Source organism: Manihot esculenta, chromosome 2 (assembly GCF_001659605.2).
Source record: "Manihot esculenta cultivar AM560-2 chromosome 2, M.esculenta_v8, whole genome shotgun sequence".
Taxonomy (NCBI): domain Eukaryota; kingdom Viridiplantae; phylum Streptophyta; class Magnoliopsida; order Malpighiales; family Euphorbiaceae; genus Manihot; species Manihot esculenta.
This window is the reverse complement of record NC_035162.2, coordinates 4,265,017-4,277,359: the sequence shown is the minus strand read 5'-3', so window position 1 is coordinate 4,277,359 and position 12,343 is coordinate 4,265,017. Positions and strand designations below refer to the sequence as shown.

At 35.4% G+C, this 12,343-nt stretch overlaps 2 protein-coding genes across 3 annotated transcripts; both read left to right on the top strand.

The window, feature by feature from the left end:
• The first annotated feature begins 3,669 nt into the window (after positions 1-3,669).
• On the top strand, positions 3,670-7,693 carry LOC110608757. 2 transcript variants are annotated; one of them, XM_021748046.2, is made up of 3 exons: positions 3,670-4,252; positions 5,080-5,223; positions 5,685-7,693. In XM_021748046.2, the coding sequence occupies exons 2-3, from the start codon at positions 5,088-5,090 to the stop codon at positions 6,956-6,958; spliced, it is 1,410 nt and encodes a 469-aa protein (XP_021603738.2). In that variant the 5' UTR covers positions 3,670-4,252; positions 5,080-5,087; the 3' UTR covers positions 6,959-7,693. The 2 variants fall into 2 exon arrangements, with proteins under 2 accessions (XP_021603738.2, XP_021603739.2); XM_021748047.2 differs by having other exon boundaries at positions 3,670-5,223.
• A 1,278-nt stretch (positions 7,694-8,971) lies between these two features.
• On the top strand, positions 8,972-12,105 carry LOC110608712 (zinc finger protein 197). Its single transcript, XM_021747991.2, has 2 exons — positions 8,972-9,736; positions 9,937-12,105. Exon 2 carries the CDS (start codon positions 9,950-9,952, stop codon positions 11,693-11,695), a length of 1,746 nt encoding a protein of 581 aa, XP_021603683.1. The 5' UTR covers positions 8,972-9,736; positions 9,937-9,949; the 3' UTR covers positions 11,696-12,105.
• The last annotated feature ends 238 nt before the right edge of the window (positions 12,106-12,343 follow it).

Sequence of the window (12,343 nt, the reverse complement as noted above, 5' to 3'; positions counted from 1 at the left end):
GTTGGTACGTTAAGGGGTTCGTCTCTTAGATTTTTGACTTAGTTTTTGACTCACCTTCTAGTCTTCTTTTAGTGTCTGGATCTCATCATCCAATCTGATATACTTCTGGACTTTATCTATTAGCTGTTGGTACGTTGCCTCTAGATTTTTTATTAAGAAATCCATGAACTTGACCGTTATGGGTCCCTTTCTTTAACGCCTCACATGCTATCTCATGAATAAACTCTTCCACCTGTATAGCTTCAGCATTGAAACGAGAAATAAAACTACTTAAAAACTTGTCCTCTTCCTGACGGATCTTCTGCAGGTCTGAGAAAAGTTTTTTTGGAGTTATGTACGTGATAAATCTAGATTTAAATATTATAGTAAACTGTATAATATTTCGAGTTAAAATTGGACTTAGGTATTGATACCATTTATGAGCCAAATCAGTGAGTGTCGACAGAAATACTCGACATAACACAAAATTATTTACATCTTGAAGCTGCATAGTCATCCTGAAGATGGCTAGATGGCTCCAGGGATCTGCCATTCCGTCATATTTATCCAAATTGGACAACTTGAACTTAGCGGAAAAAGTTTCCGCCAATATTTTTTTCGAAAGAGGCAATACTCTATCTAAACTAAAATCCTCTTCCTGTTCTTTTTAATATCTTTATATGGCCCATGCTAGCTTCTAATCCACTCCTTTTGGAGTCTCATCCTATTAATCTTCAGATTCGGACTTACCTTTATGTTGCACTTTGGTTACTTCTGTCTAGACCCTTGGGGTGTCTATGGAAACTTCATCTCTTCAATCGGGGTCCATCTTAGGCGCCTCTTCCTGGGCCTTATAATGCTTGAGAGTAGTCTACAATCTTTGGATATATTAGAGTATTTGTTTATTATTCAAATTATTAAAGTCTGCTTCGTTGATCACTAGGAGTATGTTTTCTCGATTGTATAGGACAGAGGAAACGATGACTCACTCATTAGTAGCAACATTTGCAGCGGTTATAGGGTTATTTGCCATTTTGAGAGTGAGAGGAGAGAGAAGGAATAGAAAATCGATTGTAATTTACGTGAATGAAGGGGATTCAATGGATCTTCTGGCAGCGGAACTAAATAATGTAGCTGAGATTAGATTGATGTCATGGGCAGAATGGAACTGAGCTGCGATTGGTTAGAACATGCAAGAGAGGAAATGTAAGGCAGTGGTGGATGCTTATAGCAACCACTCTGACCACTCTGACGTTCAAGTCAGTGTTTAGAAGAATAGAGAAAATGTAAAGGATTATTTAGAGTTTTAGTAGCATTAGGGATAATATATATTTGTTTTTGTGATTATTCTCTTTTTATACTGCAAGAAAATGTAGATAGATATAGCATTTCCTATGAATCCGGTGATGATATGGTCAGCTACTCGATAAGGGATATCAGCAGTTAATGAATTGGTAATCTCGCGATTTCAGATGAAATGAGAGTGTGTTTGACAACGATAACTCTACGCCAATACTCAGTTCATTGGAGAAGGACGAGTCTTGTTGTTAAACCAGATATTAAAGTATTCGGATTTCTCTTTTCTTAGATGAAACATTATTTTCCATTCGTTAATTTCTTACCATGTGATAATCCTGTCTTGTGATGACAGCTTATAACTTACTATGTTATGTAATATTAGATATGTTAATTAAAAATTCTAACAATTATTTTAATATATTTTAGCCATATTAATTTAATTTTTAAGTAAATTTTTACTTACCATTGTTATAATTATCCCAAGCAGTTAATTATTAGTAATATATATGAAAATTTCTGTTTTCTACAATTACTTTGTTTCAAGTTGACTTAATTTTTTTGCTATAAAACTAAAATTTATTTATTTAAACTTCATTTCAAACAATTTAATATACAAAAAAATTGAGTAAATATTATTTTTATTTAAAATGATTTTTTAAAATTAAAAAGAAACAATCCATTCATTTTAAATAAAAAATTGTTAAGAAAATCAATTAAATTAAAATTTTATAAAATTTTTAATTTCAAATAGGTTAATGGTAATTATTAATTAAGGCTACTTCAGAATGTTTAGCCATAAAGGAGTCTCTCAGTTGGTTAAAATCTAAATTTCGGACCAGTATGATTGTCGAATGGGATGCTTTTACGGGTAGTGCAAGATGCATTGCCTCCTAAGCAAGACTTATCTTATTTTGGAATTCTTATTAGTGATGTTATTTCGCTTCTTTCTGATACTTCTAATATATGTCTCTAGTCTATGACATTTTATTAAAAAAAAACAGTTGCATTTGTACTCATAAATATATTATTTGAGCCTATTTGTTTAAATGTTTTTAAGGGAATTGCAGCTTAAAAGACTGGAAACACATTGACATATTAACAAGAGAAAATAATTTTTCTATCTTAAATAAAAAATCATACATATATTTCATAATTAAATAAATCAATCATTATAAACATTTTAATTTAAAAATGTTAATATGTGTTGTTCATTATTATAATATGATGATCTGAAAATAATATATATTTTTTATAATAGTATTTTTTTTTTCCTAAAAGATGAAGTTTATATTTATAAAAGGATACAGGGTCAAACAGATGCAAGGCCTTCTAGCAAAATAAGCACAAAAGAGTCTTAAAGCTCAAGAGACAACAAAGACTTTAAGTCCCAACCTAAGTTTGACCTGAATCTTGACCTGATTATCTCTACCAGAACACACTTTTTCAATTAACTTCACCTTGATAGAAGGAACATTGGGAATGTGGATAAGTTGAGGGAGATTGGTTTGATTGTCTACTCAATTGGTAAGTCACTGGATGCATGGCTCAAGGATATGCCTGCTGTCGCTTAAAAGAGAGGTTGATTTAGTTTGGTCATGTTGCGGGTGAACTGGTTGGAGTTAGGTCAGCAACTTGATTCTTTAGTGTTATCTTAATTGTTTCTTGCTTTCCCAGAATAGTTGGGACAATCGGCATTGCTTTCTTGTCGGAATCTTCCTCTATCCCTGTTATTGATACTCGTTCATAGAATACCTGAATTGGCTTATACTTGATTTTTGTACAATAGTGAATTCCAGAAAAGTGGAAAACCTTGTATTCGCATCTTCTAAAATGTCAAAATGGCATAACATTCATTTTGTCTTAATGTAAAAATGTTTGTCTTTTGCCTGTAATTCAGAACTAAAAGAAGAAAGAATGAATAGCTCATTCTTAAATTTTCAACAGGGTTCTGCGTTTAAACTCAGGAAGATTAAAATTAAAATTATAACTTAAATTTTCACATTCCTTAATCCAATGGCCATACTTCAACTGATCTTATCCATGGAGGATTGTTTGAAAGTGGCTCCATATAATATCTATTATTTGAGAATTCGAAGATACAAATTCAATCGATTCATTGATTCATAACTTTATAGAAGCCAAAAGCATCTTGAGTTGCGAGTTGCGACCTCTAACCAAACGCAGACTACAACCATTTCCACGTGCTGTTATTGCAACTCCAAAAGCCCATTCACTATCATCCACGTGTCCAAAAAAAAGCTTCAACTCGTAAAGTTCCTTGCATCAACAAAATACTTATTTCCTAATCCAAGAATCCTTAAGTGGCAATTCACGTAATTATTACAAGATTCTTAGCCGTTTTGGTAATTCACTTATCGCCACGGAGCCTCCAGGGCCAAATGTTTTTCGTCGGATTACCGAACGGACTCTCGAAATTTCCTATAAATCTAGCCCCGACTCTACCCATTTCGTCGATCCTAAATCTTCTTGCGTTTGGATCAGAAATTCTTCTGATCTATTCATCCGTTTTCGATTCGATCCTCTCTTCTTTTGATTGGCTTTCTCCTCTACCTGTTCTTCCTAAATTTATCTCTCGCCGAGGCTCGGATTCATTATTAGGGTTAGGGTTTTTCGGTCCTCAATAATTTTGCTATTAAAAAGCGGGATTTTGTTCGATCTCTAATTTAGGTTTGTATATTAGCTTTTTTGGGGTCAATTCATCTGGGTCGGTCGAAATTCTTTAATTCTTTAAGTTTTGAAATTTTTTCATTTTTCGAATTTCTGTTCGAATCAATTTGACTGCACGGAATTACATGGTTTTCTGCGTTCGATTCCTCGAAATTGGCGTTCAATTGTAATTAAAATCAGGGATCTAAAATTTTTATTCTGAGAATTCGGTTTATAAATTTGTTCAGCTTCATCCCCTTCTCGTCGATCCTGTGGTATCGTCGATTTCTCGTCGACCATTCTTTAGGTAAGTTTAAGCGCTTCTAGCTGAATTATGTGATAACATTATTATAATTATCACTCAAATAATGAATTTTTAATATAGATTGATTGCCACATCTACAAATGTATGTATTGTGCTGGATACAGGAATTGAAGAGCAAATTGGATACAGATTAATAATAGAAATGAAGATGAACTTAGGGAGCTAGGATGTTGAGTTTATATAGTTCTCATGGAGTGAGCACCATATAGATGTTTAAACATTGTGGCGTGTGTTAGCTTTCTCCTTATTCTTTCATTTTTTTTTCCCATTAATTTTTTAAGTATGTACTGTAGGTAGTGGCATTGTTTTGATTTGGCGTGTGAATGTTACTTGAATATTTGCTAATTCAGCATTTTTAGTCACACTGTTTCATAACTTTGCTTAGAATATGTATGAAAGTGATGACTTGAAAAAGTATGTGTTACAAGGAAGGATCCCAAAGCTGATAGATGCCACGAGTGTTTATGCCAAGTTAGATGCTAATTGTCCTTTTTTGTATTGGCAAGCGTTTGAAGCGTTAACTGAGTGTGTATTATGTTCCCTTTTTATAACTTTTTTTCCCGATTATCCATACCTGTTTTTATTTGAAAATGCATGGTTTTTTATATGGTTTTACACATGATTTTATTTTATCTTTTGGTTGAAAAAGAAAATCCTGTGTTATAAGTTTATCGATCCAAGTGTTTGAGCACTTTGATTGCTGCTTGCATGTCTCTTTGCTATATGCATTGATCCTTTTCTTTTCATTTGTTTTTCACTTCTCTAACTCATAAAAGAAAATTTAGATTAAAAATAATTTTGACTTGCAGGTAAAATAATGATTCACAAACGGCCTTTTGTTGGTGATGATTCTTATGAGGTTGCTTTTAAGTACCCTAGAAACCTGGAACACGTTGATAAGCTAGCTCCTATTGTCTCTTTTAATGATTATCACCAGAAAACTACAATTTCAGGTAAAAAATAGTTGGCATGCTCATTTATGAATTGCTGAGTTTCTTTGGATAAATGAGGCGTTGTTTTGTTATCCTTCAATTTTTTAGCTGTAACATGTAGCCTGTGCTCCTCCATTTTTCTTCAAATGATTTATCTTAGTCTACTTGATCAATTTATATGGAAAACTGCCTTTGGCTTTCTAAGAGTTTATTCAATTGAACGAGATTGAAAGGGAAGGGACTTCAGTAAGCTTTTTGGTGTTTTGTGGTCTTTAGAAGGATTTTGGACTTCAAATTGTGTTCATCTGTGACTGTTTGCTGAATCATTTAATGGATTTTTTCTTGATAATCACAATTAATATGGTTGTGTGAATCTCACACTACGGAAAGTAGATTAGTATTGGGTTTGAACCATGTGATGGTTTAGCTGATAATATTCAATCTTCTATTTTTTTTATAATTAATTTGTTTTTATTATGAAGATGGAGATGTCAATCTTCATAACCTTCAAGACGCTGGGAGCTCTGCAAATGAATCGGTTGCTGTGGATTCAAATGGCACCAACAAGTTAGAAAGTGCTCCTTCTGGCTGTTTTCCCCATTTTTTATGGATCAACAATGGAATTCTTGAAGCAGATAACCTCTCACTTTTCCCAGAATATTTTGATCATGGACACCAGCTAAGGGCTTTACTGCAGCAGCCTGATGAGATGTCCTCATCTCTTGAGTATCCTTTTCGGAAGCCAGTTTCAATTGGACCAGAGCATCAAGCTTTTGTTCCAGAGTGGGAGGGTCCAATTACCTCTTCTAATAACTTACAGCCAGATAAGTCCAATCCCGAAGTTTTATTTGCACGATCATCCAGCCCCAGTATCAGAGTTGATGATGGTTATGAGGAGAGGTTGATGGGTATTTGTGTTATTCCTATGCCTGATTCAGAAGCATCTGTAACCCATTGCTGTTGGGGCACCAAAACTGACTGTAGTTGCCTTGATCAGGGATCTATTGGATGTGTGAAACAGCATGTTGTGGAAGCTAGGCAGAGACTTAGGGAGAACCTTGGGGAGGAGGTATTTGAGGGACTGGGTTTTAATGATATGGGAGAAGATGTAGCAAAAAAATGGACTGAAGAGGAGGAGCAAGTCTTCCATGATTTAATCCTATCAAACCCTGCATCATTGGGCAGGAACTTTTGGGTCCATTTGGCAGCAGCATTCCCTTCCCGAACAAAAAAGGAGCTATGTAATTATTATTTCAATGTATTCATGCTTCGAAGACGAACTGAACAGAACAGGTTTGACCCACTAAACATTGACAGTGATAATGATGAGTGGCAAAGAAGTGAAGATGGAATGGAAGAGGGAGATGAAGATTCTGCAGTGGAATCTCTCGGTGGACATGCTTATTATCAGGAGGATCATGCTGAGGATTGCAATACACACATTGAGGAGGATGATGATGAAATGGTTGCTTCAAAAGAGAGTGCTAATGATGATGATATTCAGAGAGGTGCAACTGATGAGGAGTATGAGGGAGATATAGACGATATTTCAGAAGCACATGTTGGTATTGCCACTGATGATTGTGGTGGCGATACTGGCTTTAAACTTTTAGGGATTTCTAGCAACATGGGGAATGATTTTGATATTGAAGACGGTTCATGTACATCATATGAGTGTCAAAGAGACAATATTGATTCCTGTGGTCCAGTTGATACTGCAAGTGTATATGATGGAAGACACTCCAGTCAAGAGTGATCCAATTGGGGAGCATGCTGTTGATGGCGGCAAGAGGATGCTGGGAATATGGATACTTTCCTTGCAGCTGTTAAATGCTTTGACATTACTATCATATGCCACTGGAACTGATGCAGTCACCTACGCAAATTTGTACATGGGACTTGCTGAGACGAGGATGAACAGGGTGCTGGCTGAACTATGATGTCGGTCACTGAGGAATAGTGTGATTATTATCATAAAAAGTTTGGCTGATCCCAAAGCCACTCAGCAGTCCAGTTGTACAAATAAGAAAGATTCTCAGATTGACAGCTAAGGAGTCTACCTTTTGCTTGCAAGTTCGTGAAACGGAGGCAATGCAAAGTGTAAGGTAGTTTTATAGATGGTTGGATTTTCCGCGAGTGGGCCAAAGGAACTCCTATGGAAATTTGCCAAAGCTGCAGCGTTTCATGACCTGAAATAACTTCTCTTAGTTAGATCAGTTTCCCGAAAGTAAATATCTAATATTTTTCTTGGGGGTTTGCAATGGAATTGCATCTTCAAGGTGTTCACATTTTCCCTTTCACATGTCCCTTTGTTATTTCGATGCGATGTTGTTTTTGTATCCGTTGGTACCCATCGAGTTTGTTGGCCCTTTTATATCCTCTTCATTGGCTTTCATCCTCGTGCTGTATCGATTACATAAAAAGATTACTTGGATGCCAACGGAACAGGTTGGCACTGGCAATATATATTTGCTCATTTTTTTCTTCTTTAGTAGGATGACTTTTTTAACTTATGCTAATTGCTTACTAATTGGCAATCATTTTTTGGTCTTCTAATATGTAATTTTTCTTCTTTGCCTTTAATATGATGGCAATTATATTGGAATTTTTCAGAAAAAAAAGAAAGAAAATTGCTTGATTGAAGAAAATTATTTAAGTATGATGTCTGTTGGATTAAATGATCACTCTTATGTTAGTTAATGTGCTATGCATTGTAAATTATCACTTTTTTTTTTTTTTAATTTTTAACATTTACTATTCATTATTATTATTTCTTTACATGTGTCCACCGTCACCGCCGCGTTTACCCATCGACGCTATTATCGCTGCCCAATTATCAAACAAAGCAAGACTCAAACTTATCATTCCAGTAAATTAAGCATCATTAGTTCAGAGATTATACACAAACTTTTGATCTAAGGAGACGATTTTATATTACAGACAAACAAAATTAATTGATGAATGTTAAGAAAGTAAATAGAGCTCATGATTTTAGAGCATCTTAATTTTAATAGTCTTGCCTTAATAATTTAGAAGGGCAGTAACAAAGACTTTTCCAGATTAGGTGTCAGGACTGGAGTTGTCAAATTGAAGCAATCATTCTAGAAGCCCATGATAGAGTTTGGGTGCATCTCATATCCTATTTATATACATGCATGTATTACATGTTCAATCCATATAGTTCTTTTTCCCTTTTAATTATCTAGAAAAGTTTAGGGATGTGTTCAAGAAAAATTACATGATCTGAAGATTAAAAAAAAAAAAAAAGAAGAAAAGATATCAATATTCTGATTTATGTGTTTTTGGATCTGATTCATGTTGGCCAGCCTGTTAATCAATGTAAGTTAGCAAACACCATTCATTTTTAGATTAACATCTCAGAGAAGCAACAATTTTGAACCTTACTAAATCAAAATACAAAGGGCATCATTATTGAAGAAAATAACACAATTCCATTGCATTAATATTCTAATAATTTATTTTCGTAATCTAAAATGTCAAGTTAAATTCCGATAGTTTTTTTTTTTTCTGAACCTCATTTGAATTTGTTTAATATCACAAAATGCTCTCTTTTTTTTTTTTTCTTTCTTTCTTTGTCTTCTTTAATAAAAGTTAATAACAATTAACATTTTCATGTATGACTTTCCCAGAGTTTTAGATCATTTGTAATGCAATTTCCTTGATAATTTTTCTTTCAATTTTTTACCAAAAAAAATAGTAAATTAAACAAGATGTTTATATTATTGGATCTAACTCGAATTATCAAACTGAGCGCATGAGCTTATTCTAAAAAAAATCAATTTGATTGAATTTTAAATTTAAATAACAAATAAGCATTAGCACTGAGCATGAGACAGTTCCAGAAATGGCTAGTAGCCGCTGGTTTTATAATGCCAGTAATTCTAAAACAAGTAATCAGAGATGGATTGGACAATCCTAGCCACTAGATGATGTAGCGTTGTCTTGCAATTGCTAGCTATAAACAGATGGTGAGTGAAAAAGAGTAGTAACATGGGTTGAAAAATGAAACCTAACCCTCTAACTAATTACTTCTACTGCAAGCAATCATTTTTAACCCAAATTTTATTTTTCTTATAAGCAAAAGTGTGTGTTTTTATTTTTATTTATTTTTGGATGGATATTTGCGGAACTGCTTAATATTAATCACCAGCAAAATTACACATTATTCCCAAACTACCCTCTTCCAGTCCCAATAGAAATGCTTATGCGAGCAAGGCGAGTACTGGTATTGTATATAAGCGAATGAACTTAGCTTCCATGCAAGGATTTCTTCTTTTTTAACTTTCATCTTAGAGAGAGACTCTCTCTCTCTCTCTCTCTCTCTTTGGGCTATTCTTGCTCTGTGGTCACAGTACCAGTTACTATTCCATTGCGATGTCGCGCTTGCATATATTTCAAGCACCCACAACAGTGACAGAGTAATAGAACTTTGTATAGGGTTCTTTTAGTAGATCTTGTTTTTGCCTTCAATACGACAAAACCCACAAGGTTTCTAAGGTTCAAAGCAACCAAGGTTATCGAAATTTGCCTCTGAATTTGCTCTTTTTTTTTTTTTTTTTTTTATTCCAGGTTTTCATTGATTCCTCTGCTTCTTGAATTTTTGTTTTCTTTGCTCCCCTGAAATGTGAGGGAAAATTCTAGCTTTTTTTCCCGGAAAAGTTGATGTTTGTTTGGTCTTCTGATCTGGGTTACCTCGTTTGTTTCATTGGTTAGTGAAATACATAAAATGGAGCAAGATCACGAAAAGAAGCATGTGTGCAAGTTGTGCAACAAGAGTTTCTTGAGTGGGAGAATCTTGGGAGGCCACATGAGGATTCATGTAGCTAGAGATTCAGCTAAAGAAGAGGTTAAGCTTGAAAACAACAATATGGGTATTGAAGGTTATGGCCTAAGAGAAAACCCCAAGAAATCGTGGAAATCGTCAGGCTTGAAACATACTGATGGTGTCTCTGTTCAAGAAAGTTTGGAATGCAGAGTGTGTGGCAAACAATTTGAGTTCCCAAGATCTCTCCATGGTCACATGAGGCATCACTCGGCGGAAGAAAGGAAAGGAATTCGCTGCAAAGAATGTGGAAAGGGGTTCCGGACTCTGAGATCTCTCACTGGTCACATGAGGCTGCACTCTGAGAAGTGTAAAGTCCCAACAGAATCAATTACTGGTTCAAGGCCTAACTTGGTTGTAATGACTTTATCAGATACTGAGCCTGCGAGTCTTGTGCGAAGGAAGAGATCAAATAGAAAAAGGTACAAGGTTACTCCTAATTCTTCTTTTTCTAGCTTGAATGAATCTGTATCTGGTTTTGAAGTTGAGGAAGAAGTGGAAGAGGTGGCTTTGTGTTTGATGATGCTATCTAGGGGTGTATGCAAATGGGGGGAATTCAAGTCAATCGGTGAGCCTTTGGACAATGGTTCTGTGCCGTTTGAGGCTAAATCTTTGTACCACAATAACCGAATTGGCTGGAGAAGTGAGGATGGAGACTATGTTTTGGAGGATAATGAACTTTTCAAGAAGAAAAGGCCAAGAGAGCAGAAGTTAGATCCTTGTGCTTCAGATTCTAAGAATCAGACCTCTGAATGTAGTGATTGTGATTCTGATATCGTGTGTAACGTTGAAAAGAAGATAGCCTTGGAAGTTCCCATTGAGAATTTTTATCAGGTAGCTGAATCCATGGGGCCTAAACTGGAGGATGAATCTCGGTTGCTTTTGTGTGATGCTGAAATAAAGAAGGGAATTCATGATGCAACGGATAGCAGCGCCACTGAATCAGAGTCAAGCCAGGAGTTCACAGCAGAAATTGGATTGGATCTTGCTGGTTTGGAATACGTAAAATGCACTCCAAGCAAGAGAACCACTTTTAAAGCTTGTGATGCTAAAGTGGGGAAGGAGTTTTGCACTGAGATGATATGTTCAACTTCAGATTTTGATCTTGCAGATGATTCTAAGAAAAAGAGCCAATTCCAGTGCAGGATCTGCAACAAGATGTTTCCTACTTATCAGGCACTTGGTGGTCACCAAACATTTCATAGAGCAACAAAAAGCTCTGTTGCTTCAAAGATTGAGCAGCACCAAGAGGATATTGAGACTAACCTTTTGCCGGACAAAACTGACCTTTCAAGCAAGCTTGCCAAGGCTGAATGCGTTAAGGATTCAGGGGAGGAGGAGGAGGAAAATGGAGTTACTATGACAAATTATCAGTCAAAGAAGAGCAAGGAGCATAAATGCCATATCTGCTCTAAAAATTTTGTGTCGGGCCAAGCTTTGGGAGGTCACAAGAGGGCTCATCATGCTAAAGCAAGAGAAGAGCTGAATTTGGCAATGCAACAAGAGGATCGTGAGATGTCTGATGCACCTGAGATTAATGCCCCTGACATGCTTGATACAGAAGCCAATCCAGAATATGGTTTAGAGTCATGGTGGGCTGGAGTTCGCAACTACAAAAACGAGTCACTAGTGGATCTTATAGCTAACTGACGCTAATAATGCAGTATCTGGCTTCTGAATACTGAAGAGTTCCAGTCAAGTCGAGAATATGGTGGATTTCATTACTGGTACGAGGATAATCCACACGGATGTAGAGCTTGTCTTTGCTGCTCATAGCTTAGAACTGACTGCTGCCATTATCTGGTTTATTCTCTTACACTCAACATCCTTTTGTCTCTGATCTGAAAAAACTTCATTGTCTTTGAAATTTTGATACTGAAACAGGATTTTTTTTTGTGTGTGTGTTCCTTGTGCATTTTAGCTTTCTTATAGCTATTGTCAAAAGGAAAAGATTAAACAGAAAGATCAATGTTGATTCTGCATTGAGTTCCCAGTTTTGGCTTCTCATTCTTCTGTACCAAGTGTTTGAACAAAATGCAATTAAAAATACTTCCTTTTTCTGTTCTTCTGTTGAATGTTAATCTCAGTAATTTGGGCTACGTCTTTGTGCAATCTAGAAGATTGGAATTGATTAATATGTGAGATTGGGACTTTGTGAGAGAGAAAGAGAGAAGAGGAGGATGATGATGATTAAGATCTGTATATTATATGTCTATCTGAGCTGTAGGTGGTTGTTTAGTCACCTAACACCCACAAAAATATGACATATTATCTAAAAGTTTGCAATATATCTGTGTA